General features: G+C 43.8%; 1 protein-coding gene and 1 long non-coding RNA gene across 3 annotated transcripts; one reads left to right on the top strand and one right to left on the bottom strand.

Moving 5' to 3' along the window:
- The first annotated feature begins 16 nt into the window (after positions 1 to 16).
- Positions 17 to 27,998, top strand: LOC125974723 (uncharacterized). Its single transcript, XR_007483706.2, has 5 exons — positions 17 to 309; positions 1,385 to 1,652; positions 17,417 to 17,501; positions 22,936 to 23,043; positions 26,622 to 27,998. It is a non-coding gene; the product is annotated as an uncharacterized lncRNA (long non-coding RNA).
- On the bottom strand, positions 13,777 to 21,634 carry LOC125974697 (basic helix-loop-helix transcription factor scleraxis-like). Of its 2 annotated transcripts, XM_049729464.2 has the most exons (4): positions 21,488 to 21,632; positions 20,739 to 21,368; positions 20,455 to 20,671; positions 13,777 to 14,491 (listed from the first exon to the last, which is right to left on the bottom strand). In XM_049729464.2, exons 2-4 carry the CDS (start codon positions 21,119 to 21,121, stop codon positions 14,453 to 14,455), a joined length of 639 nt encoding a protein of 212 aa, XP_049585421.1. In that variant the 5' UTR covers positions 21,122 to 21,368; positions 21,488 to 21,632; the 3' UTR covers positions 13,777 to 14,452. The 2 variants fall into 2 exon arrangements, with proteins under 2 accessions (XP_049585421.1, XP_068508168.1); XM_068652067.1 differs by having other exon boundaries at positions 20,739 to 21,634.

The following is a 27,998-nucleotide window of genomic DNA, read 5'->3' as shown; positions in this document are numbered from 1 at the left end:
CAATTGTTGTGCAGCAGCAGCAGCAGCAGCAGCAGCAGCTGTGTGTGAAGAGGGCTCCAACCAAGGACCAAAGCGTGACCATACCCTGCCTGCCTGCCACTTTGCGTGATGTGATGCGCAGCGTGCCTGTGCATAGTAACAAGTGTCAGGAAGTCAACCCAACCCAACCATTCTCCATGCGTGGGTGCCATGTTGACATCAACCTTTGAAAGCGTCAGTGCGCTGGACTTGCGGCCTAAAGAGGCCTATCACCTTTGCAGCTACATCATTTTATAATCGGAGCTTTAACAAAGAGACCATGCACGCACGGTACGTATTGATGTCAATTCCGGCAGCCTGCCGAGTTTTAATTCAAGACTTCATTTCATCTCAATGAACATAAAGAGATCCCAGACGTTCAAACGTCCCTGAAGCGGTTATTGTTTTGCTCCAATTTGAAATCCATAAGCACTAAGATATTGCCATAAAAATGTTATTGACAAAGGTTGAGCAAACGTGGACAAATGACTAGAAAGTCGATAACACTATTGCACGGCGCACCGTTTACGTTGCACCGGAGATAGAACCATAAAACACACATGCACGCCGCCCATTTTACAGCACATCATGTTGACGTTCAAATGCTCAAAGATAAGAACAGCAACCGAGTGTGTGTGTGTGTGTGAGTGAAATACATCCAATTTGTCAAATCAATACCTTCCTGGCATTGGTGATGGAAACATTTGTATTTGCTATGATTGGACTGTGCAAGTGTCCCTAATGCTTTGGTCACTAGGTAGCGACCATGACCATGATGAGCGTACGTGGGACTCGTCTTGGACCGTCGTGACGTGACATGAGCTTGTTGGACAAATCTATCATCTGGACACGTGGTGAAAAAGTCAAGCACAATAGATTGCACCCGTAGTTGCAGGGTGATTGTGTTGACGTGCAGCGCCACCCTGTGGCAGCTCTCACCTGTAGCATGCCTGTGTCACGTGTGCTTCACTCTAAAAAAGCAGCATACTGAGACGGAGCTGGACTCGTGTCTTCCTTCCTACTTATTTTATTTTATGACTATGGTTCGGCATTGGGACGGGGTCAGGATTTCACTGTCTAATGCAGGGGTCACCAACTCCGGGCCTCGACAATGTGTCTCCCTTTTTCAACGCACTTAATGATCAAATCATCGGCAAGCTCTGCAGAATCATGATAACCATCCTGATGATTTCAATAAGGTCTGTTGGCGGAGGGAGACATCTAAAATACTGTCGAGGACTTAGTGACCCCTGCCTTGCTGATGGGACTTTAAAGGCCCAGGTTGAGGCCGATAGTACTCTGCCGCACTGAAGGGTGGCGTACGCGAGCCAAGGGGTGATTAACGCTGCCCCATTTGTTGCTGCAGAGGTAGACCGACCGAGCACCCAACAAAATGTCACCTGCCAAGCACACACCTGTGAAGGAGGCCTTTTTGCCAGTGTTGAGAGACAATGTATTTCTTGGAAGGAAGGCTTGGAGAAGAAGCTCCAACATATGATTGAGCTGCTGTGATGGCGCCATCAGAATTTCATGGAGGAGGCCAAATGAAAGCAAATGGGCCTCAACTCAAGGAAAATAAGGAGGACTTTTACACCCAAGTACACCTTGGCCACGGACTTCATCTACAAAGAAAGGTAAGAGCATAAACTGTGTGTGTGTGCATAGAATGCTGATGAAGTAGGAAATAACCTGTAGCCAATTGAATAAGCTATCTTTTTGGGGTTTGTACATTTTAAGGAGTCAGTGTGTGAACCTCAGCACACGTCACTGGAATGGATTGTTTGATGCTTTCAAATGATTTCACGATATTTGTTTCAAACTGATAATCAGTACCCAAGAAACAGCTGTCATCTGTCAAGAAATGAAATGAAATGAAATGAAATGAAATGAGTGACCCCTAGCCTGTGATAGGTAGCAGTGCACATTGCCTCCCTGATTTACTGACTTCATGCTATTTCTATTTAGCTCAATAGGGGGCGATCTTGTCTTGAGCGTTCTCTTACTGTATAGGATTGAGTTCAAAGTTATTGAAATTCTCTTTTGCAGTATTGCATTAAAAATGTGGCTTTGGTGAACAAATTATTTATCTTTAAGTTCCCAAGAAAAACACAATTCTCAACATGACTTAATTCTTTTTTTGTTTTTTTAAAGCAAACAGAAAACATCGAAAACTATATTTAAAAAACTCTTCTTCACCTGACAAATATTTTTTGATCATTTCACCATAACCGTATCATTTTAATTCATGGAATATATACTCAATAGACACTTCATTAGATACATCAGCACAATAACGAGTAGCTAAAATATTTAACCAAATGACTAGAAACAACACTGTAAATAATACTGTGCCAAACATATACTGTAAATAAATGGAATTGTTTAAAAACCTAAAAAAACATGGAGCAACACAAACAAAATACACAGGTTGAGCACTTTTGTCCACTTTTTGTTTATAAAATAGAATGTACTCATTTCATTAAGGATGAAAACCTATTGCTAGATTTTTCACGATGACCCTATAGCAGATTTCCATTTCTAACTAATGTTTTATTTGACGTCTTCTTGGAAGGATCAAGCGCGTATGTACGTCGTATTTATTGATATTTAAGCTTCCTTTTGTAAACTGCCAGTTGAAATGAGCCACTTGGCCAGTGACAAATCTTTCATATTCATCTCCCGCCACTACTTAACAGGAAATTTCAGTCTGAGCCCAGGCGTGCGTCTATGGATATATGTACGTAGTATACGCTTGTGCAGATGTGAACCCTTCATCTCCAACATTGGAAAAACAAACCATTTGTCATGATAGCGCCAAGGACTGCAATCAATTCCACATGCTCTATTATTGTCAAAGTTGGATCATTAAGCTCAATTTACATGTTGACATAGCACCGATCATTTGAAAGGTGTTTCTTTACAGCTTTATTGCATTCGAGCGAGCAGATATTAAATAAGCTCAAAGGCTGGTAGCCTTAAAATAACCCCTTGACCGCCCTCAGGCAAAGAGGCAAACCTCTCGGATAATATTTGCCTAGGCCAATTAGAAGCATCTAAAGGGGCACTCAACGATACGTTAGTCTCGCAGCGAGATCTGCTTTCCATCATTCGGCCGCAAAGTCTGCTCAAAAATGTTTGGGGGCGAGGATTGAGCCCACGTTCAGACATTCATCATGACAATTATTTGGAGAACGCCATTTAGGAAAACGTATGGTGGAAAAGGCAATGAAAGATGCAAATAAATAATCTTGAGATCCCACAAAGAGTTGATATTTTGGGTTACTTTAGAGTGTGCTTGCTTTATTCCTTGCACGGGCAGGCAGGACATGTCTGCTTAGAATAAGTGAATTGTCTTTGTGCACATTAATCAGAATTTTTTTTGGTCAAGAAAGCCTGCGGCTAGAGAATAGAAGAGATGGAAAACAACATTCACAATGAGAACCTCAGCTTGAAGTACGGACTGAATGGAATGCTAGATTCCATAAAATGAGTGAGATATGCACTCGCAGTGACATACCAGATGTCTGAATAAAAAAAAACTTTTTATTTTTGCCTTGAGGATTCCGACTTGTTTTTTATTTGAACTCAAATAGATGAAAATCTCAGCAAACGTGTCATGAAATAAATGAAGTATGTGTTTTCAAATTTAAATTTGAAATGTTCAAAAACACTGCAAAAGTGATTTGGGAATATAACAAGCTGAATGAAGTTGGTGAAATTAACTCTACTGAGATTTCTGAAGCAATCCTGTCAATAAGTGGAAAATACATTTATGAATTGTAAATAAAAAAAATAATAAAATACAACCATTTTGCAATACACACTACAATGAGGCTAATAAGTATTTTGTTGTTATTATGACATTTATTTTTAACGTTAGCTATAGCTAGCGATGCTTCATCTCCCAAAGATGTCACCATTTACAGAGAGCATTGCTATTTGAGCGAGGAGGCGATGCCGGCCGGACTGGAAAGTCCATCTGTCGACATCTTTTCAGTGGACAGCATTTAAGGCTGAAGCGCTTCTCACCATTTTCAAGCCTCATTTGACATACTGAGCAATTTTCTTCATTATACTCTGTGGCGTATCAAATTTACCAGACATTTATTTTCACTTTATAGGGACCCGGTGAGGACAAGTCATACAGAGAATGGATGGATGGATGGACACGTTTTTTTCTAAGCAAACACAGGGCCGGCCGAATGATCATTCCAACCTTTCCTCTTGCCAACCTTGTTGTAGCACCTGTAAACATTTCCTCCTTCCTGTATTTGCTTTGGCCCGTGGGCCGCCTCGGAACTGTCATTTCATCACGGCCGACTTTTGTTGTCATTGGAGGTTGGAGAAGGATGTCTGTTAATCTGATTTGAAATCCTCAACCTGGGTCTGGCACACCTCACCCCCCCAAAAGTCGACATCTTTCTTTTTTTGAGAGATGGATGAGCACGACCTCAGTTGTGTGTCTGGGGGCGGATACGTCTTGTGCTTCGAATCATTTTTTTTGCGTCAGAGTCTAATCGAATAGTAATAGAATTGAGGATTTCTGCGGCTTATAGTCTAGTGCGCCTTATGTATTAACAAAACCGGATTTTCCTCTGATTTTAGCCGCTGCGGTTGATATTCGGATGCGGCTTATAGTCTGGGAATGGCCGAATACCAGACTGAATTAAAGCTTAAGCCCGTGTACGTCTCGAGTTTTACCGCGGAACGGCCAACAATAACAGATCGAGACATGCGTAATTATTCCACATTGCTTATACAATATGAGGAGGAAGTCATTAGTGCCTGCCCCTCTAAATATTCTTCTCTTGCCTTCAACTACACACTCTGACATAAATATTGACTATCGCATTTGAATGAAATAGTTTCCGTGTGTGTAATTGGTCCAAGACAATCTTTGTTAGTCGGCGTAATTATCAGCTGCGCTATTTGCCTAAGTCTCCAGCTTGCGTTTACGTTCCAAACCAATGTTGTCTGTGCTGCTGCAGACTGAAGGGCAGCCCAGGGAAGAAACACCAGTTGGCTGGCTGGCTGGCCGGCCGGGCCCTGAGTTTGCGCAGCCACAGATCACCTTGTTAGTCTTGATTTCACATTGGGACCCCAACCTGGAAGCTCCATCTGCGTGCTTGACTCCAAGGTTGACTGAAGATCAGGTTGCCCCACTGGCGTCTTGCGTACGTGCACGCGTAGATGCGCTGGCTACATGTATGCACAAATGTGCGTCTGCCTGTTGATGGAGGGCCAGGTACGGCTTGAAGAGAACGATTGATGGGCCAACAGAGACTCTGCAGCTGGAACAGAGTACAGCAGACAGACAGACGGACGGACGGATGGAGAGAAGCAAGGGAATAAATCATAGACGCAAGAAGGATGTTGGATGGAAGCGGAGAGATGGGAGAGGCCAGAGGGGTGGGGGGGGGGGGATCGTCGAAAATTGATTTCATTAGCCACATTCCTCAGAAAGGACCTGATGTAAGATTTCAATAATAAGCCAGTGGACGGACGGCAATGAGTGGCGTCATTTTGCGATGACAGGAAACCAGAGGAAATATAGAATGTTAATGGAGCTGACCACAACCATTCTTGATTCTGCACGCACACACACCTCAGAGCTTCACTTTCCATTTCTCTTCTTTTTACCACATCTCCAAACTTTCTTACTGTCACTGTCTAAGCATGCACACACACACACACACGCGCACACGCACACACGCTATAGGATTTTTTTTTTTTTTTTCCTGACCACATCCCCTACTCGGTCCTCTCCTCTCAACCTCAGGTCGTGCGGTAATGAATGTGTGACGGAGGCCCGTGGCTAGCAGACTGGCAGTGGTATTTTTAGCACTTGTGGCGGTTTCCAGCCCTAAATGTGCCCCAACGTCATATTCCAAGGTTTGAAGCCAACCTCAAAGGGAGGAACGGATCATTTGCTTCGGGAAGGTTAAGCTATTAGCCCTTGCTGTTAAACTCCACAATGACTGCAGGCTGCTAATTGGTGATACACGAAGAAGAAAAAAATTAAATAAAAACATCGTTGTTGTGATGACTGGAGTGGAAATTAGCACCAGAAGGCAAAAACAACATGTAGTCATTCTTGCGTGTTCTTGAAAGAATAACATAGAGTAAAAGCGGCCTTCTATATTTTGAACTTGAGGTTGTCATCCGTTTGATATTTACCATTCAGGCATTGTGTTGCACGTGGTTGAACCGCAATGGAAAAAGAGGATGGCCAAGTGCGCCTGGAGCACTTTCCACCAAATGTTTGCTGACCTCTGGCCAGGTTAAAGTGCTGCATCATGCATTTTCTATGTTGATCAAAAAGTGTGTCATGCATTGCTCACTTTTTTTTCCGGAATGACTCGCCAGCGTAGCAATTTTACGTTCAGGCCAAAAAAAGGCAGCTTGACCAGATTGGGCAGAGTTGACGGATGCATTTTTTTTTTTTGCCAGGTCAGCTCGGCTTTACGCACATCCCTCAATAGAAGGATGATTGGATGCTCTTTGGATTGTGGATCTTGGAGTGCATTTCATACAGACAGTACTGATAGCTTTGCTATAACTCACTTGGAACACGGCGTAATTTGAGACACACAGAACTGATGTGTTTTCTTCACCACTTCTCTCTCTCTCTCTCTCTCTCCTTCCCTCCCTGTCTTTTGCCAGCATCATCCTGAAATAACACAATGAATGAATCAATTCCGCTTGGTGACTGTGAGATGGTCTGAGCAACTTGCTGAAATTTATTTTCACTTTCTTGATATAGTATATATCGATACCGTAAGAAAAACCTGACGTGATTAACTGGCAATATTATCAGCGCTGCTTTACGTAATGGCTGAAGTGGAGCTTAGCTACGGTACGTTGAGAGTGTTGAGGCCCAGCCAAAAGGAAGTCCCTCAGCCACCCCGGAGGAAAAAAAAAAAAAAAAAAAATACAGACGTAACTGGACTTCTAATTGACATCATCTGAGGCACATTCCAGCTATGACATGTGTCCATAAACATTTGGAAGAGAAGAGTGTCATTGATGTGCCTAAATGGACTTTGAAACTTCATTTGAGCCATTCTTTTCAATTTCACACCGGCTAATGCTAATTTGAGGAAAATAAATTTAGGATCTAATTTATGGTAGGACTTTTTTTCGTTTCTCTAATTTCTTCTTGGTAGAGAGAGGCCCACGCGTGATTGATGGCTCACAGTGGAAGGGAGACCTTATTTGTTCTTTTGAGCTGGGTTTTCTCCTCCTTTATTTCTGTTGGCAGGCTCCTCTCATTCTGCCTCATCATCACTGCTGCTATTTCACAAGGAGCTTCATTGTCCATGCATGCAGAAAGGGATTGTTTTATGGTGCGTACAAAGACAAGTGGCAGAAGCTCCATTCCACAACTGCCTGCCTGCAACTGCCTGCAACTGCCTGGGTCATTTCATTTCAATGCCAACACAACTACTCTTTTTCTCTTACCCACAATTTCAAACATAAAACCTGTCGAATAAATATTACAGGCACAGACAGATTTCACAGTGCAGTGTGTGGCCGCCCTAATACGGCTCACTTTTAGCATCGGAACTTTTTGAGGTGCCTTTTAATGTAAGCATATTTATGTCTCTTCTCTGTCTTGTGTATATTTGAGTCTTTTGAAATAAGCAGCAAAAGTTGTAAAAGCTCAAATTCTTCCCTTAAATCACCTTTTTATTTTCGGATGTGCAGTGCACCATTAAAATAGAATAAAAAAAGAAAACCCTGTCGTTAATCCAAAATCTGATGTTGGGCCAATGCACACATCGTGTATATCCTCTCGTCATGTCTATGCTAGGCTGAAACACAAAAGAAGCACAAATACAATATACGCTGATTTTAGTAGGATTGAAAAGTGCTCTGATGCCTATGACGAGAAAATATCAAAAGAACAAAAAGCATACTTGGATTTCAGATACTGTGTACTGTAGACACATTGAATGACATCACAATCCATGGTGGTGACCCCAACTGTGCGGATTATCCAGCCAAGTGGGAAGAGCTTGCACCGTTGTTGATGGGGTCAATAGGATCCATTCCAGCGAGGAACAAAAACGGAGCCATGACACACAGAGTGAACGGCTCTGACCTTGCCTTGTTTTTACGCCAGGCAGGCAGGCAGGCAGGCAGGCACGGCCTGACCTCCAGCGTAACCACAAAAGCTGCTTGTGGAAGTGGCTACAAATGTGTGGCAAGGCAGGGCAGGGCAGGGCAGGGCGTATCCTGCATTTCGTTGACTAGATGGGCTTCCTCGCATACGTATATTATGCTCCATCTTTCAAGAGAGCAAAGTGAGCTTTTCAAAATAAACACGTGTGATGGACGTGAGCACCAGCAGCTCACAAACTTGGCAGATGACAATTGCTGACGGGCTTGGATTTCACCATGCCTGCCTGCCTGCCTGCCTTATGCTTTAGAATTCATGTTGACTATTTTGGTGGGCGACTCAAACGCAAATCAGTGTCTGGAAATGATGAGCCCATTTTGACTTTGGATTTCATCCTTGTGCTGGGGGTGATGAATATTACGCAGAAAAGTCTTTCCGCAACACTCAAGCCGTATTCCATTTAGTCAGAAACTCCAAAGTGATTTTCAGCTTTTCCAATCAAATCCCAATTTGTGATCCAATTGAGCTGAGTCACAACCGCAGATCAGCTCAATTGTTAAAGGCTAGGTTAGAGGCCGGCCAGCCAGGTAATGGCACGCTGAGGCTCCCTGAGGAACTCCTCTGCTGCCGCTCATCACGGAAAAATGTACACACCTACGCTTGCTTCCAGTACACCGTGAGATACGAGATGACAGTCAGTGTGCTAGAAAGTCACCTAGAAAGTGCTGAGTGTCCTATTTATTATTTTTCCAACCACAGCGCACAATTCTTCTCGTCTTATAAAAACATCAAGAAGCAATTGAGTTGTGTATTTTCAAACGTGAGATGATGAAATGCTTTTGTGACCACAATTAAGCTGTGGAGGAACTTGTGCCTCATGCATTTAATGACATTTTTGCCTGCTTGCTTGCTTATTCACTTTCTTTGCAATTAAGATTGTTTTCTAGTCTCATGTCTGGGCGGGTGTTTCATTTAGGGAAAAAAAAAAAATCAAGAGCCGACGTTTGAGATCATACAGTCAGACTTCGGGCACACGTGCTCAGATCAAATAAGCTAGAATTAGACGTTGGCCACCTCTGTTATTTGCAAATCCAGCAGCAATTTCCGCGCCTAAGTCCTTATAATGAAATGGTGGCAGACAAAATAATAAGTACTGACCAATTAAATGAAAACTAAAAATGAATGATAGACTTCACTGAATTGTTGAATTGCACCAAAATGTCATTGCGAGTTCTCAGCACGTGTGCTTTTAAATCCACGAGGTTCATGCAGTTGTCATGAAGTGTGGAAAGTGTCAACAGAAATGCTCTCCATGACTAAACTAAGTTTCTCTTTCTCGGTTTCACACGCACATGCGGGCAGGCAGGCACAGAAGTTCTCACAGTTGTACATTTGGCGATATAAATCACCTGGGCAATTTGGGGTGGGAGAGGGCCGTGTTTCTTTTTGCTGAAATTCCTCCAAATGATGGTTTGTGATTTATGGTGTGTTTTCCACCCAGCGAGGAGCCCCATCTATCCGTACTGGCTTCTGGATTGGAAACGTTGCTCAGCCATGTTTATTTTCTTTTCATTTAGTTCCGCCTCTGCTGCCGATACTTTACCTTGGTGATTTAAGAAGGCTGTGAGTGCTTTTGGAATCAAACCAGCTGGCATTCAACACGTGTGCATGTGTGTGTGTGTGCGTGTGTTTGTGTGTCCGTATTTGCTTGTGCACATACTACGTTCTACTTCATTGAAAAAATACTTGAAAAGTTGGAACCATCTATCTGGCACACCTGCCATGAGAACATGTGCTCATGGTTTTTACTCGGTTGAACATTTTTAGCCAATTTATACGGAGCTTTCAAGCAAGTTGTGATTGTTGACAATTTCAGGGAGGTTAGCTGCTGTGCTGTTCATCAGCGAATCCCACATTCACGCAAGTCATCAGATGATCACCGGTTGACCCGGAAATTCCGAGTCCATCGTCTAGCTTGTGTGTATACATGCTGGGTCTGGAGTTATTTTCTGTAATACCCCCCAGGTTTGGTTTGGGTCCAGGTGGCTGGTGTTAATGCATTCCAGATGGAAGATGGTGGAGAGTGGCCAGATCTTTCCAGAGTTTTGGTCAAACCAGAGCCTTGTTAATAAAAGCAGGGGAGATTTTCACGGGTTCCATAGACAAAATCTTGCCTTCTGATTCTCCAGGGGAGCGGAGAGCGAGTGGGAGGGAGCGCAATGTTATACTTTGTTTTTATTAAAGCTGGGTGATTGACAGCTCTGAGAGAATTTTCCAGCATTAAAGCAAGGGTCTTATTGGAGAGGACAGAGTGGAGAGCAGAGGGACCTGGCGAAGCACAACAATTCTCTGGCAACTTGCTACTGATGGAAGCAAGCAAGGAAGCAAGCAAGGAAGGCTTGGCCCCTCTTGCAATCCTCCTCATTCCCTCTCTCTTCTGTACCTGCACCATCGTGTTTGATAGCCCCCCAAAATTTCAGCATGTTAGACCACACAATAATAATGAGTTTGCTCCGAACAATCCTGCCTGGAGGTGATTCAAGCTTTGGATTGTCTCTACAATCAACGCATTAGTGGTGGATAAGAAAAAAAGAAACGTGCAACGTTGTGAGCCATTGCATTAGAGCGCCTTTATGCAGATGCATGATCTCCTAAGTGCTTCTGGCCTGAACGTTAGCCCAAGCACTGACCTACATTTACAAGCTAAAAAGTACATTCGAATTCATATATAATTTGTTTTATGGAATTTTATCAAAAAAACAGACATATCCAAATGTCACGGTATTTATTTATTTATTTGAATAAGATTTAAACACATTTACCCATTGTATAGTTTTGGAGTGGCAGGGGGAGAACATGCTAACTCCACCCAGGCACGGCCGATGTGGAATCGAACCCGAACCATCTCAACTATGAGGCGGACGTGCTAATAAAGTTACAAAAAAAAAACTATTATTGTTAGTAATGATTGGATTGAAATAGGATTTGACTATGTCTGGAACATCTTTTCCAGACAGACATTAAATCCGAGTCTAGACAATTGGAGGATTCTAATGAATGTGGAAAAGCAATGAATGAAAGCATCGGGAAGCAAGGCACTGGCTCACTTGACAACACCAACTCGTCTTTTTCTTTTTTTTTTTTTTTTTTTTCTAGACTTCTTGGCCAAACGAGCTTCAACCACAGGCTCGACTGCATGAAAAGATTATTAACAAGTGGAGGAAAAAAAATGGGAACAAGACATCTTGCAATGCGTACGATGATGATTGATGAGCTTATGAGTCAGAAACACTAACAGGAATGTATGCGTGCATAAATCCAAAACGGACTGAACACACACAAGCAGAAGTCTGAGGGTGGTGTCCTCATCATGTCTTTTCAACCAAAATGTTTGCTCAAGGTACGAGAAGAAGTAGAAAGGTGAGAGAAGTTGAAATCGTTTGGGGGAAAGCTGGAGAAGTAATGGATTGGGCACTTTCACAGGTGTGCACATCAGGGGGGTTGCAGAGGAAAGAGCGGCCAAAGTGGCCACCTGTCTTTGGCTCATTGTAGCTTTAGTGTTTCCTTTCATCCGGCCCTCGGCCGGCAGCACAGCTCCCTCTCGGAGCATTTGGACTCCCGCTGAGAGCGACCACGTGTGTCTGGAGTGTGTGTGTTTTGGTGTGGGTGTGTTTGCATAGCTCTCATCCCACTTGGGTTAGAAAGAGCAATGCTCCTAAAGGTGCATTTCCCTCCTTCCTGCACGTTTTACGCTATCTTTGTTCTTTTTGGTTTATTGAGACGGGTCGAGTCCGGGGAGGCAGGAAGTTGGACAGAGCGGGAGAATATACCCCAGGAAATGGATGCTCCAAATTTATGCTCCAGGAACATCATTCATTCATATATCTTACTCAACAAAAATGACTTTTTACTCCTCCGCTGTCTTCATTGTCAATTTGATTTCATTCTTGCCATTGTGATTTTCCATCCTTTGAATTCAGAATCGGGGTCAGAATGTTTTTTTTTTTCATTCATATAAGCACTCATTCTCTACCATTGGTGACATGTGGGCCAAGGTTAAATCCATTTTAAATCCACTTTGAGCAACCTCCTTATTCTATCGATTGTGGATTTCCATTTGTTCCCATTTTCTTTTGAAACCGCATCTAGGGCTGAGCACAAGCATGCAACACTGCAAACATTCGCTAGGATTTGAAATACCAGATAGTTTATATGAGAACAAATCTATTTAGACATTCCAATTTGTGTGCTGGAACAATTAGGATTGATGTTTATTGCCTGTCTGGCTTCAGTACATTGACAGGCTTTTCCAAAGACAAGTTCCATGAGTGTCAGATGATAGTTGGAGAAAAAAAGGAAAAGGAAATCGTGCATTATAGATTCAATGTATCGGTTTAACATGTGATCATTTGGATTGCTGGCACTTTTTCCATCCAGTATTTGGAATATTGTTCGGATGAACTTAGCAGCAGCAGCAGCATCTCTTTGACTTCCTCAGCAGCCAGATTTCCATGAGGGCATCTTCTTCAGAGAACATTTTATTGTTGCGCCTGGCCGCCAAGGGTCCACCTCCGGTTGGCTCACCTTGTTCCAAAAGCGCCCAGTGAAAGACGCAACAGCTGATCTGTTTTCATCAATGTAAAAATCAGAGATCATTAGCCAGCTAAGCTATGTGGCAGATCCTGTTAAGCGTGTATGACGGCACATTCACGCATGTGTCCACTTATTTGTCATCAGCGTGCAAACTTTCATCTGCGTGCATGTCTATGTGTGTGTAGGCGTAGGGGGAATCTGATCTGGTCTGGTCTGGTCTGGTCTATGTGTGGGAGGGAGGAACTGCTCCCCCTTCCTTCCCCCTTCTGTTGCCCAGACAGACAGACAGACAGCCGGCCGGCCTGTTAGAGAGATCAGACTGTCAGACCAACTGAACCAGGAGTCATTAGTACGCACTAGACATCAGGGCTGTCTTTCACGGATACTCGCGCTCAGTCCACATTGGATGGCTCGTCGCTCGCCCGCCCGCCCGCCCTCGGGGTGCCAACAAGGCTTTGGGCCTCCATCAAATAATAGCGCTCCGATGCCACTCAGCCAAAACATCATTATGTAAATATATACAGAATTCAATTCAATTAGATGGATAGATAGATGGATGGATGGATGGATGGACAGACAGATAGACAGACAGACAGACAGATAGAAAGAAAACAAGGTAACAAGTGTTGTGAGGCTCCACACCCTGGAAAGTCATCAGCACCAAGCCAGTGGCTCTCCGGGGAAAAGGAAGGAAGAGGCAAAGAGGAGGCGGAGAGAGAAAGAGCATGTGGAGAGGTAAAGAAGAGGACAGCAAAGGGACACAGGCAGATGTCTGTCCAAGAAGCTATACCTGCAGATTCAATTCCACCTCATTCATTCATCCCCCCCCTTTTCGCATTCCTCCGTGCTCCTCCGTCTGTCTCATCCTGTATCCATCCTTGTGTCTCCCTCAGCTCTGATCTTCCTGCCCCCAAAGAGCAGAAAAGGGAAAAGGAAAGAAGAGACACAAGCACAAGGCCAGGAAGCGGGGAATTGCAAGTAGAATTTACGTGGATGCAACTGGAGCGAGCTGAAGGAAAAAAAAAAAAAAAAAAGGCTAGCTCCATACTTTTTTCTTCCCCTCTCTTTTTTAATGAATATTGATTACTAGTTTTCAATCAAATGTTCATTTCTCCACGAGAGTTTTGCGGCAACAAAATATCAATGTGCTCGTGGATACAAAACAATTTATTGACCATGGAGTTATTTTCCAGCACAACACAAAAATATATTCTCGGAAAAAAAAAAAAAAGAAGAGTTCCAGCATGTCATGCCATCAACAAAAGGCAATATTTTGTGCAAGCCACTCTTAATTGGTTTTCAAGAAATTGATATGCTTGTTAAATAACATCGTTTCATATAGAATGTTATGTCACATAAATATACATTTATATTACAGTTTACACAGCTTTTGATGGATACAAATTTGTCTTTCATGGATTTGTGTGTTTTTGTGATCATGTGCCAAGGGCTCTTAAGGGCTCTTTGCTCTTTGCAAATAACCTAATAAAGTCCCACAATGAAAGGCTCTTCATGCCTTTTATATGCACGTTTGGGGGGAAAAAAGAAAAAAAATTGTTTTTCCCCCCAAAGTGAAAACACCCCAAAAGTTCCTTAAGAGCGAAAAGTTAGACAAACACGCTGTAAAATTTGTGCTGCAGTTCTTGAAAAAAAAAAAAAAGTCCTCAAGTTACTGCATTGAAAAACAATAAATGATTGAGCCTTTTCTTGATTGGGTTGTTAACTTCGGATGGCCGTCTTTCTGTCTCTGTCTTTGTTCTGCAAGAGAAGAGAAGCGAAAACAACTCTCACATCAATGTGCACATAAATCAAAGAAAACAAAAAAATGGAATCACGCATGCACTTTTGCGGACCTTCTTATAAGCTCAAATATTAGAAAATTCACGTATTTTCAAATGCACCCCATCTCAGACACAATGGAATTCAATAAAGGAAAAAAATATGGTTAAATCATAGGCAAAAAATAATAATATGAGCGCAATAAGTTTAGCGTCATTTGAAATTTGATGTGGCTATCCACGTCAAATGATTTATGACTTGCAACATTTCTATGCTTACTTGAGGATAACAAATTGTAATCTTCACAAATAAAGAACGCCACCACTGGTCGGCTGTCAAGAAATAAAAGTGAAAAAGTTATAATTCAAACGTCGAAACGTTATCTCTGTCTCTACTTTTGAGCGCAGAATTAACTCTTGAAAATGGGTAGCAGACATACTGTACGTCGAATTGAATGTGTGACATCACGAGCTGGCATTTGACAGCAAAGTATTTATCTGTGGTATCAGAGCAGCGCACTCTTGATTTGCTGGCTGTGGGCTGGCTGGCTGGCTGGCTTGCTGGCTGGCTGGCTGGCTGGCTGGACTGCTTCTCTATCTGGCCAGGAAAATAACATCACTTTTTCCCTCCCTCCCTCCTTCCTTCCTTCCCTCCCTCCCTCACTCCTCGGCTACTATTAAACCAAAAAGTAAGGCTCGGGGGATTTCGGTAAACGGACTACTGAGTGATACGCAACACATCATCCCTGCGTGCTTTATTGTTTTTTTTTTTTCTTCAGGCCTGATGTTTCCTAGATTAACTCACTGCCCAGAAAAGATATGAAATGGTATCCGGAGAAACCTCATTTAATTAGGCTCCAAGTGCACTCAAGTAGTAGTAGCGGCGGCGGGGTCAGAGGTTACAACTATCCTCTCTCTCAGGTGACGTGAAAGATGAAAAAGAGCTTTTTGTCGTCGGCAAAGCTTCTCCTGACTGGCTTTGAGCCAATCTCCTGGCTTCCCACTCATCAGCCCAAGCAACACCTGTTCCCCATTTCCTTCTAGACTCTACAAAAGGTGGAGGTGTCGTCTTGGACGACATCTTGGACGGTGGGCGAATGTTAGATATCAGGCCAGAATGAGGGGGTGAGATGATTGGATTCGGCCTGGAATTTGTGCTACCACTCACTAAGGTGATTTAGAAGGAATCTTTCTTTCATTCAGGTGGCTCAAGGCACAAACTCACGGTGAGACTGCTTTGTTGATGACTCAAATTGACAATTTAGTGGACATGAATCCGCATAATAATAATATTTGCCAAGTGAACCAGGAGAGGCAAGGAACATTCATTTGTCGTTGTTGCCTAGAGCAATATTATTTGAAATTGCAGCAGTCAAAAATACAATTGTATTTCGTTAAGCACAAATATGTTTGCTGGGTCAACTTTTTTTTTATTTTTTATTAATACCGATCGTTGTATGTTTTAGGACAATTGCTACAATTCCAGATTAATTTGGTGCGGGTATTTTAAATCCTCATTCATTGGTAAAGTTGATTTTTCGTATGATATAAATAGAGCAGAATCACTCACTCACTCAAATTAATAGAAAAACAATTGCACAGAATTGGTTAACTTTAGAGTAGCAGTTTTTATGATCAACTACTATTGCAATATTTGTTTAAGCAACACTATCACTACGGTTTAATGCACTACTTTTTAATTAATCACACTAATGAACCTTTAAAAATGGAAAAGAAATCACAGCCAACATTTTTTTATGCTGTATTGAAAGATAACTGACACGTCTGCATATTCTATCTAGCCAGCATGGAAATACGTCTTCACTGATTGGCTTGAAGAAATTCACTGCGTCATGCTGAGTGAGGTGTGTGTGTGTGTGTGTGTGGCTCCATTTAACATCCATTTAAATGACCAAATAAGTTGCTAGCTGGACTGAATTACTTCAAGCGTCAATTAAAATGACAACATTATGGGCAGCGAGTGGGAAAGTTGGCACGCCGATGGTACGCTCCTCCAATTTGTGCAATTGACTTTTTGAGCGCCATCACTTCGACTCACTCGTGGGTTGCCACAGCTGCGAGTGGGGAGGGAGGGAGGTGCGACTCGCTCAGTCAAAACAGGGGGAGGAGAACTTTAAGGCTGACTGGGCAGTCAAAACAATCTCACGGAGACTCATTCCGGACAAAGTCACACGACATTCATCTCGCTCGTTCTCTCACCAAGCTTCCCATTGGAGCCATTTGTTCCACCCACGCTAATACGATGACCTGATGATGTTTACTTGAGATACAATATTGTTTGATCACCATGAAAGAACTTACTGTGACGACAGAAAACATTTATTTATCAATTGAAGGTGGATATCGTTTTTCTGTGAAACTCAAGCAGGGCCCTCTGGGTTTTTTTTTGTGGATTTTCCGTGCTCTGGCTCTATTTCCCGGTGTTAAGCCATCCTTTCAAATGCAAACATCTCATTTAGCTCCTGGCGGCATGCGGAGAGGAAACTTGGAAAATGTCATTTCTCTCTAAATCATATATGGAGATTGGTATTCAAGCATGACAGAAAAACTGCTCATATGCCTTTTACTTCTGAGAGCGGGGGATAGTACGGAAAAGACAAAAAAAAAGAAAATAGCACCTGGGGTGTCTCACACACGCTGTAATTGCCTCCATAAACGTTCATCCCATTGACAGCAGATTAGGCGCTCCTGTTCAAATAGCGCACATCAAAAGTGAATTTAGCAAAGCTCAGTTTGCCGTTTGACATGCGTTTCACACTCTACGCGTCCTCATGGCAAACGCCTTTCATCCACCACATGTACGTACAACTCCACGCTTTTATGTGATGTCATCATTATTTATGAATTAACACGGCCATCGTCGCTATCATCTCTCCACGCACAGGAAGGCCAAAGCCAGAATTGAATCCACAACAACTGCGCTGTGAGGCGGACGGACGTGCTAACCGGTGTGCCGCCGTTGTTTGGAGGTAAAAAAAAAAGGGAACCCCTTGAGAGCGAGTGACAACAAAATGATCGTTTTACTAATCGATTTTGTTAGTTATATGACCCGACTTCATCTGTTTCTGTTCAATTGGCCTTTAACTGCTTCCATCTGTGCTGAGAACATACAGCACGCATGACGGCACCCAGTCACACGCGCTGATCAAGGCACACACACACACACACATTTGCCAGCAGTGGGCAAGAATGGATGTGAAAAAACAGGCCCCTCCTATATTAGCCACCTTGGATGCACCTCATTAGCATCACTCCGAAATTCCAGGCAAAGCGGCAGCAGTATCAGCAAATGAGGGTAATTTACTTTTCATCTCTGACCTTGAAATGTCCAATTTCACGTGATGTCATGCTTTTTTCCTCCCAAAACGGACTAATAACCAAATGAGTGTAAAAACCACAATCATTAGTGTGTTCTAAAAGTGCATGCTCCATAAAGCAGCAAAGTTAAAAAAAAACTCAAACTGTCCAAAGTGTAGGACAAATGGCAGGCTGATTATCCCACCGAGTCCGTGGCAGTTTCTCTCCGTTGTTTTCTCTCTCCCTCTCTCTCTCTCTCTCTCTCCATGTCTGTTTCCACAACTTCCTGCACGCCATTAGTTAGAACGTGTTGAAAGGGCCGTCGCGATGCAGGCCTCCTTAAGCGAGTAATCATATAGAATGTCTCCAAAGCTGCAATGAACTGCCTGCCGCCCGCCCACCCGCCGTCTGGCTCTGCTCTGGAAGAAAAACCAGGAGACTTGCAATGACATGCTTTTGATCAAGTGTGTTGCGTGCCGCACCGCACCGCACCGCACTGCAGTGTGTGCCCACTGCCCTGTATGTGTGTGTGTGTGTAAGGGTGTGAGCGGGCGGGCGGGGAGGGAGTTTCTTTTTTTATTTTTAACAGAGCTCTTTCCAGCCTTCTTTAACGTCACCATCAAAGCTTAACGTCAATGTGTTTCTAATAGCGGCAGCTGAATTAAACACTCTTGAGAAGCGGGATAAATCATTTTCAGAACAATTAGCTCATTTGTTGCTTTGCTCTGCACCACCAATGACTTCCAGACTCAGAGAGCAAGTGTGTGTGTGTGTGTGTGTGTGTGCGCGTGCCGTACAAGCTTGCCTCTAAATTTCAGTGGCGGCACATGTTGCGTGTCATCATCAACAATAGTCAGTCACCCTGATTCACTCAAGTGACGCACAAACCCACAGAAAGAGATCATTGACTTTCCCCATGTTCTGGGCTCAATCACACACATGCATCACTTGTCGTAGTAATAATAATCATTGCTTGGATTTATATCATGTCTTTCTTGTGACAACATACATGACAACATTTACATTACGGTCACACGCGTAATTACACGGTTCATTTGCAGTCAAAACATTAGAGCCTCCTCCTTCATTCATTCATCTTCCAAATACTTATCCTCAATCGATTATCAAATCATAAGATAGTGTTCCACTCAATGTCCATAGGTGGTGCTAATGCAGAAAGCTACCCAAGTGACCTCAAATCTCTTTTTTTTCCTTTTGTACTACAACCGCCGTTATTTACTGCCCCCGATCAAACTGCAAATGTAAAAAAAAATATCTCAATCTGTACTATAGATCAAAATTAAATTGATCCACGCAGCACTCAAATACAGGTCTAGTGATTCATCCTGCCAATAAACTAACTCACCAATAAATGGCCATCAAAAAAATAACCTCTGCCCATATTGTCAGTAATTATCTTGACATTCACAAAGCCAGCATACAATTTTTTTTTTTTTTTTTTTTTTTTTGCGTGCCCTGCCTGTCTGCCTGCCTGCCTGCCTGCACACACACAAAGTGCACGTTAAGCATACAAAAACGCTAATAGGAAACAGAAAAACGTAGCTGAGGCCGACGCTCGGGAGACACACGAGTCTCCAAAAAGTTTTCTACCCAGCATGCAGGTCCACGTTCATCATGCATCAGCAGCAGCCGCCAGTTGACAGCAGCAGATAGTATTACCCAGATCCTACTGACCTCAACGAGACAAATGAAACGGAGGGAAGGAGGGAGGGAGGGAGGGAGGGGAGCAAGTAGGCACGTGCAAATGAAAGGAAAGCGCAAGGTTGGAGGTCAAGCAATGTTTTACGCAACACCATTTTTAACCATCGATTGATTTTAAGAAAAAAATGCTTTGGGCTGACAGCAACGGATGGTGACAACTCAAATATTTGAAAAGAAAAATTCAAAGTAACGGCAATGAAAATGCAGATCCAAAAACGTAAGATGCAGTTTGTTGTGTTTTTGCTTACGAAAAATAGGCTACTGTTCTCCAAATGAGTTGAACTGGTGGAGGGAGCGCTGACATTGACGTGTGTGTTGTCTGCCTTTAGACAGTAAGGAGAGTATTGCCTTTCACACACTGCTAGGCTAAGGGGGGGACTCTGCCAGATGGCAACTTTTTACTCATAAATTCTGCTCAATGATCAAGGACTGCACTGAACTGGAGATCACCACACCACCACTTTTCATGGACTCAATAATTTCTGTTGACTTTTGGCCTGGCCTAAAGTCACACTCTTCTCTATTTTGTCAATTGTTTGGATATTTTCTTTCTTTTTGTCTTCTGCCTGAAATGAAGTCTGGATTGTTAAGCTAAGCAATTAGATGCCGTGCCACCTTTAGATGACCAAACAAAACTAGAAAAAAAAAGAAATGCATTTTGTTTCCAATAGAAACTTTGTGTTGATCTGCTTTTTTTTCTTCAATTATTTTCAATTGAAGCTTTGTGCGGTGGTTCTGGAGAGCACCACCATCCTGCCCAATGGGCTTTATAGGCTCCATTATTGCTCTCACATCAGCTTGAAACGGCCAAATGACCTTACATGTCATGACCGTATGTTTGACGTTGGTGCCTTTCATTTTGCGTAGATGCTACATTTTTTTATTTTTTTTTTGTCAGCTCACCATTTTTCTCTGGTTGCTGAGGCAGAACGTGCAGATGTGCTTGGGCTGGCCCGATTGGTCGGATCCTCGGCCGGGGGAGGAGTTGACGTGGAAGAACGGCGGCGACGGAGCGTGGCAGGGCTGTCCGTCGTGAAGCCCCTCGCCCAGGAGCAAAACGTTCCCCAGATGACTGATGTAGCTGCTGGCCAAGCGAAGCGTCTCGATCTTTGACAGTTTCCTAGTCATTCAATCAAACGGCAATCGTTGATCAAATCATCAAATGCAAGGCTTTGTGCTTGGCGTACCTGTCGGCGGGTTCGGTGGGGATGAGCGTGCGGAGCGCCGTGAAGGCCGTGTTGACCGAATTGGTCCGATCCCGCTCGCGAGCGTTGGCCGCCGTCCTCTGACGGATTTCCGTGGGGGGGGACGAGCCAGGAGGGCCCAACCTCCCCAGGACGGCTTCCACCGCCGCCGTGCCGGCCGCTCCCATGCACAGCTTTCTCTTCCTGCTCATCTTGATGTGAAAGGCGGCGGGCGACGAGGACGACAGGCGATAGGCCGCAGAATTGCCCGAGCGCTCCTCCGAGCCCGAGCCCGAGCTGTCGTCGTCGTCTTCGGAGAGGAGAGCGATGTCGCCGTACAAGAAGCGGCCTGCGGGAGATGCCGTGCGCAGCATGGCGAAGGTCATCTTGAATGCCGCCACGCCACTCGGCCCCTGGAGACTCTTTTTTTTTTTTTTCTGTAGACACTTACTTGGCTACAAATGGTCAATAATGGGCCAGACGATTTGCTTTTCTAAGTTGCAACAGCGGCGTGCGTGTCTGGCGAGCGATGGATGCTAAAAGTGCAACAGGTGGCCGGCCGCAGCTTCCAGGATCCTCTTTGCTTCTTCTCTTCACATCCCAAGAATCATTTTAGTCACTGACTTAAATCCTCTGGAAGAAAGTGGAGTGACAATGGCACACTCAAGTCTCCGCTCGTGCCTTGTTGATTTGCTTCGAGTGACCTTGAAGTCAATTTGGTGGCTTGGGTCCCAAGTAGAAAAATGACTCACCGCCCGTGGCAGCAGTTTGTTTCTCTCTCTCTCGTTCTCTCGCTCCGTCTTTCTCTTTGCCGCTGTGCTCCACGTGTGCCTGCTGTCTGAGTGTTTCCGTCTGCCTCGGGGTTTATAGCCGGTGGGAGGGCCAAAAGACTCCCCTGCTCCTCCTTCCGAGAGGCACGGACGGGTCCCCCTGCTGCCGTCCGTCCACAAGTAGGCCAGAGAGACCGGAGGCAAGAGGCAAACCATAGGCAGGAGTTTATTTTGGCGGCACCCCAGAGGCTAAAGGGGGGATTCCACCCACGAGCTGCATTGCTCTCCGTTACTCTGTGACTTTTGCTGCCCATTGACTATATAGAGAGAGATATGTATATATATATATATATATATATATATATATATATATATATATATATATATATTTGATTATATTCTTCTTATGAGTCTTATTTTGAAGTACCTTAGTACCTTGCCGGTCACCTTTAACCTCATAAGTCACACCTGCAAAATCACTGAATTGTTTGAAGGACCTGGTGGTCACACAGCTCTTGAAAAGCCCTTTAGAAACCATTCAGAAATCATTAGAAAGCTGACCAATACTGGAATGGGGAAAAGTCACCCATACAGAGTTACCTTCTCTGGTTTGTTGATTTCCTTGGAACCTTGATGCTACCTTTGCTTGCTCTGCCTACCTGGCTGGCTACCTACCTGGCTGCCTTCCATCTGTATCCAGCCAGCCAGCCACCCATCCATCTACCAAGGTACATAATTCCCCAAGGTTTGCTTGAGTCTTTGAAATCGGATGCTCTCAACCTATTAAGAGACAGCATGGCAACTTTGGAGTGGTGTACCACTGCAGTTGGCAAAAGATTGTTTGAGATCACTTTGAAATTTGAAGCGTTCCGTGTCAAGTCGGCTGTGCAGTTTTTCCACGCTTGCTAACGACACTCCAAAGCAATATCCAGAAGTGGAACTTGTTTATTAAAAAAATGTTGCCTATGCACTTTATTGACAAGCCCAGAGTTTGCCTTTCCCTGTATCATCTTTTCCTCCCTCTGTCCCTCGGCACTCCACTCGGTGTTGTTTATGTCTCTGGACAGCAGCAGACTTGGCGGCCAGCAGCAGCCGCAGAACTGGATGCCGGCCATCCATCCGTCGCTCGCTCGCTCGCTCGCTCGGTCGGGGCTTGTGGCTGAAGCCGGGAACTGGATAATTATCCAGCCATGGCTAGTAAAAGCCGTGATATGAGAAGACTTCTCGCTCTGTCTAGCTATCTATATATCTATCTATATATATATGTATACTATATATATACAAGTCGAGACCTTCTGATGCAGGCTCTCTAAATCATGCAGAAGAGACAAATATTTTAGCGTTAGCATTTATTTAAATGAATCTGTGTCTTGTTGAACATTTTTACATCTTGATGATCACTGCAAATGATTGCCTCTTTCTTGTCCTAGATTTCTGAAAGACTTTTGGATGGATTTTATCAAGCATGACTGTACAACTTCTGGCTTATTCCCAGGGAAGTGGAACTGACCCCCCCACCCCCCCAAGTGCCATTGCAGGTATGCTTCTTTTGTGTGAATTGGCAACAGCCACTCGCTGTTGAAAAGCAATAGCGCAATGAATAATCTGTCCGGGTTACATAATGTTACAGTCAGCATTCATCACTTTGGATCCCCCCCCAGCAACATGTGTCAGAGCACATATTTGTGTTCAACTACTGACATACAAAAGTGGTGGATAGTCATCAATGATAATCCATTGATCCATTGATGGATATTATTTCAAGAGAGCTATTTACAGTAGTAGTAGAAGAATTGCTGATGGGGCATTGATATATGCTGATTTTTGCCATCTGATCTGTCCAAGAAATGCGGAAGAGGAATCGTGTTTTGTTTTTTTGTTTTTTTAATTAAAAGACTATCTACTCATTTACTGTAAGATTGATACAAAGTGCAAAGCAATTGAAATTTCAGGAGCAATGCGTGTGCTGAAGCCTATCCCAGCTGACTTTGGGGAACTATGCTACTCCTGCAATTGTTTTTCCCAATTATTTCAATTTAGTTTTTCAGATTTGGCCCCTTGTGTACTGCTTGATGACTGCGAATAATACCATCATGCACCTCTATTCGTAATCTTTTTTTTTCCATTGATAAGATTCTGTATTCAAATGTTTTGCACAGGCTTGTTGTGTAGAAGGTGCCATTTTGCAAATACCAAAATGTGATCTCAAATTTCAGGATTTTATACTGATGTAGAATGATGAGGGAAAAAATTATTAGTAGCGGTGCCTACTATGGCTTTTCTAGTCCTGGAACAAATCCAGCGTTCAAAAGCTAGACAGTGTATTTCACAGTACTGGGCGGCTGAGGGCAATAAAATAGTGCGAGATGTGCTGGAGTCGCTGTGGTCCATCCTGACTTCCTCTGATTTGCATCTCCCATGTGTGGCTCTGATCTCACACAGTATCCAATTCTGCCTGAATTGATGCCTGCAGGCCAGAAAACATAACATAGGGGCTTTTCACAAGCACACGTGGCAGCATTTTACCAAAGAATGTAGGAAAAAGAAATTATTTGATTTACAGCGTAGTAATTGGTACATTTGCATAAAATGACACGACAGCTTGACCCCAGTTCAATTGCCTGAAGGGGGTGTGTGCACGGAATTATTTAGAATTTGGACAAATTATAGAGATAGTTTTTTAAATGATAGTATGGAATGGGTACCTGTTGCTTATTGATGAATCAATGACCAACAAACTTGAAATTCATCCTATTCAACTATGTTCAATTTGGGGGGGGGACTTAATTAATCACGATTAATCACAGACCTCATGCGATTAATCAAGACAAAAAAAAATATATATATATATACTTACTGAACTTTTTTTTTTTTTCTTCCATAAATTAGCAGATGCGCTGGTGAGTGAAGCCGAAACGCCCAGTAAGGCATAGCACATCTATCAAATTCACAAAGCCTTACTGGTCACAAAAATGATGATGCTAAGCAAGCCCAGACTACTTTGTGTCACCAAATTCGCAAGTGCGTCCGGGGCCGGGCCGGGCCAGGCCAGGCCAGGCCAGGCAGGCACACCCAGATGAGCGAAGGCAGCCCGGCCCCAATCGTGCTTGCGCTGGCACCAAAGTTGCGCCCAACCTAAATAGGGCACGTTGAACTCTTTCAGCAATGTCACATCTACATGAATGCTACAAAATAACAAGCAATCCGAAAAAAAAGAAAAATTCTGGGCTCATTTGATCATCTCAGACTAAATGAGCACAGCAAATCATAAGGTATTTTCATGCATGAGCACTCTAGCCTTATGATTATACCCCTAAAATAATAATCCTAGTTTATAAATCTCGTAGTGTTCCCCTTTCAAAGTTGGAGCTGCAGCAGCTGCACAGTAGTAGAAGACCATCTGAGAGTCATTAGCTTTCTCTCTCTCTCGCTCTCCTCCTCTCGCTTGATACTCTTCTTGCAGCTCAGACGTATTATTCATTAGTCTGATGAAAAACACCCACCAGCACACACACACATAGGCGCAAGTATCACCCCCGCAGTCTCAGCCCTTCTGTCGTGGGACCTGTCGGAACTGGGAAGCAGGTCTGGACCCGACGCGGTACCACAGAGCAGGCGTCTGCTGGGTGAAAGGGTCTCCGAGGAAGTGAGCAATATATCGCGCTCCTTGCACAATCGTTTTTAGTCTGACACTGACAGCAGCCGGACAGGAAGGGGGGGGGGGGGGGGGGGGGGGGGAGAAGAAGACTCTGGACTTGTTATGGTGCCACTGAGCAGACGTCTTGAGAGGCTCATTACCAAAAGTCCAAAAGCACATGTCTACTTTCCATGGCGGGCATGGACTGAGCTGAGCAAAAGGAAGGAAGGAAGGAAGGAAGGAAGGGAAAAAGAGAGAAAGACCGACAAATAAAAGTGGGATGGAAGGAAATAAAGGAGGGAGGTAAAGAAAAGAAAATGGGGGGGGGGGGGGAGAGTTGGCTGCCAAAGCACCAGACTTGATGGGATTTTGCATGGGGGGAAAAAAAACGGTCGGAAGTGCCCCCGCCCGCCCGCCCGCCCCGCCCCCATCCTTAACCTGCACCCCCACCACCACTTCCAGCCTCAGCTCCAGCCACGCTCTACTCCTTCCCCCCAGAGAGGCCGACCGACTCTACAGCTGGCCTTATTAAAGCCAGAGAGACAGGAAAAAAAAAAAAAGAGGCAGAAGGAAAGAGAGGTCACACAACTGGAAGACATCAGTTGAAACCATGCTCGCTCGCTCGCTCTTTTGGCTTTTTCCGTTCATATCCCGTTTTATGATGGAGTGATAGAGTTTCTCACAAACACGCTGGTGGTGCACTGGGTTCAAACACATCATAAAAAGCCATTGTTGGATTCCGATTGTCACCATGCTGTAAAACAATGACACAAATGCTGCTCCATTCAAGTCTGCCTTTCTTTCCTTTTATCTTGAAGGATGGATGTCCTTGCAATCAATTTGAGGGATGCAGGCCTCTTTCTGATCCTTTTGCGGCTGTTCTTTTACAATTTGCTAAAATTGCACATTCGACCGGCTACTGATCTGCTCCTCTGACGATGGCAAGAGATCGAATTTGTGAGGAAACAGAGCTGTATATTCGTAGCTGCGCTTCAGCCTCTGTGAGGAATTTGAAATCATTTCATCTGCAAAAGTTTGGCAAATGAGCACCAGTACTATAGAAAATGGATGAATGGTTGTTCATCCCAATTTCCCCTCATCCATTGGCCACAAAAGCGGTTTATTGCATTTGTGCAATTCTATTCAAGTGTTGACCCCCTCCCAAATAAAATAAAAATGCTATACTGCATCATTCTGAGAGCTGTCTAATGGTTGACAAGAATCACAGCATTGTTAAGCTCAAAATATGATCAAAATCCAAATATTATTATCGAAAGGAAGAATATGATTACAGGTGATTTTCTTTTTCAAATATATCTGAATTATGACGAGCAAGCTTCCAAGCTTTGTCTGAACCCAGCACGCTAACTAGAATGATACTCAGGAGAGTCCAGACTTCTGCCAAAGTTGAACTGTAAGAAAAATTGTGGAGTGATATATTGCTATTCATATTTCTGTCTGTATCTTACCACTCCCTAGTTTACAGAGTTTATGCAGCATATTGGATTGTGGGCAGGAGGAACGCAAATGGCAGGGAACAAAAAGAGAGAGAGAGAAAAGCAACGATGTGACAACTGGAGGATCGCCACGGAGGTGATGGGCACATTTCACATTTTCTGGGTTATGCTCAGACAGGCAGACCCATACGTGAATGTAAATGTCAGGTTTTTCACGCGCGGCCGGCCCCCTTCTAATTGTCCGAGGCGAGCTTTGCTTGACGAAAAATTTGCAGGATCAGTTGTGATCAAGTTTTCCAAATGTTTGGGCCACTACTTGGCTTGAGAACATTCCATGGTGTCATGGCTGCCTGCCTGCTTCAAATGCCAAGCAGCTCACCCAAAGAAGTGCTACAGACATTTTCCAACCATCCAAAGATCAGTTCGTATTTGCCAATGACTCTTCTAAAAATAAGTGGCTTTTTGAGGAAAGGAACCATATTTGGTTACTAAAAACTAAAATAATCATTTCTCTGCATAAAAAAAAAAGTAAATATTTGCATTCAAACATGTGCATAGGGTTAGGGGAATAAACCCCAACAATTCATTCAAGACACGCAAGTTGTATTCATCAAGGTAGATTTGAAAAAGCCCCAAGTGAGACTGTCTTACAGATGCCTTCCACTTTGTGTCACTTGAGAATTTCCATTTGCCAAAAGCTGTGATGAGCCCGACCTCCGACCCTAATTGATTATCATCCTGTGGGCCGCAAATGCCGGACCCCTGCTGTCGGCATTTCTGCTGCGAGCGCCCCTGAAAGAGTTAACAAAGAGCAAGCCCGGCCAAGAACTGAAAGGAAAAAAACAAGCTCAAATTGAGACATTTGATTCTTTCTACGAATGCACGTTATTAGGCTGAGGGGACCTCCTGTGCGTTCGTTGTACAGTCAGGTCAGCGGTGGTCATCACCGCCTGACCGGAACACAATGGAAAATCACACTCGTACTTACTGAATGGCGAATGGAGAAGAAGACTAAAAGTGAAGCGGAAGAGGTGAGGGCAAAGTCAAACCATTGTTTGATGTTACAGTCTTGTAAAGCAGCAGCTGGACAGGGTTGGCCCCCGAGAACCACCGCAGCCGGCTAGTAAACCACACACAAACACAACACACACACAAGCGCATAGAGAGAGAGAGAGAGAAAAAAAAAACAGTCTTTAATAAAGCTATCGCCAAGGAAACCGAGCAGACTTCCGAGCAGACTTGAGCAATGTGAGGCCCTTTTGACAGGGTCATACAGCTTGATATCCGCTCCGCGAGAAGAAATTACTGGTTGTTGCAAAAAAAAATAACATGTCTCCCACTTTGAATCGTACAAATGGAGCATCTCATTGATGGTGCAGCCAAAAAAGCACAAGTTGAA

This window comes from Syngnathus scovelli, chromosome 9 (genome assembly GCF_024217435.2).
Source record: "Syngnathus scovelli strain Florida chromosome 9, RoL_Ssco_1.2, whole genome shotgun sequence".
NCBI classification, from domain to species: Eukaryota; Metazoa; Chordata; class Actinopteri; order Syngnathiformes; family Syngnathidae; genus Syngnathus; species Syngnathus scovelli.
The sequence above is the reverse complement of the archived record's forward strand: the minus strand, read 5'-3'. Positions and strand labels throughout refer to the sequence as shown.

Excerpts from the sequence above, each read along its gene's own strand:
- LOC125974697 (XM_068652067.1), bottom strand. The coding sequence starts at position 21,121 with ATGACCTTCGCCATGCTGCGCACGGCATCTCCCGCAGGCCGCTTCTTG. Across the intron at positions 20,672-20,738 it reads CCCACCGAACCCGCCGACAG|GAAACTGTCAAAGATCGAGA; the intron begins GTACGCCAAGCA and ends TTGAATGACTAG. Across the intron at positions 14,492-20,454 it reads TCAGCAACCAGAGAAAAATG|AACAAAGACAGAGACAGAAA; the intron begins GTGAGCTGACAA and ends CTTCTCTTGCAG.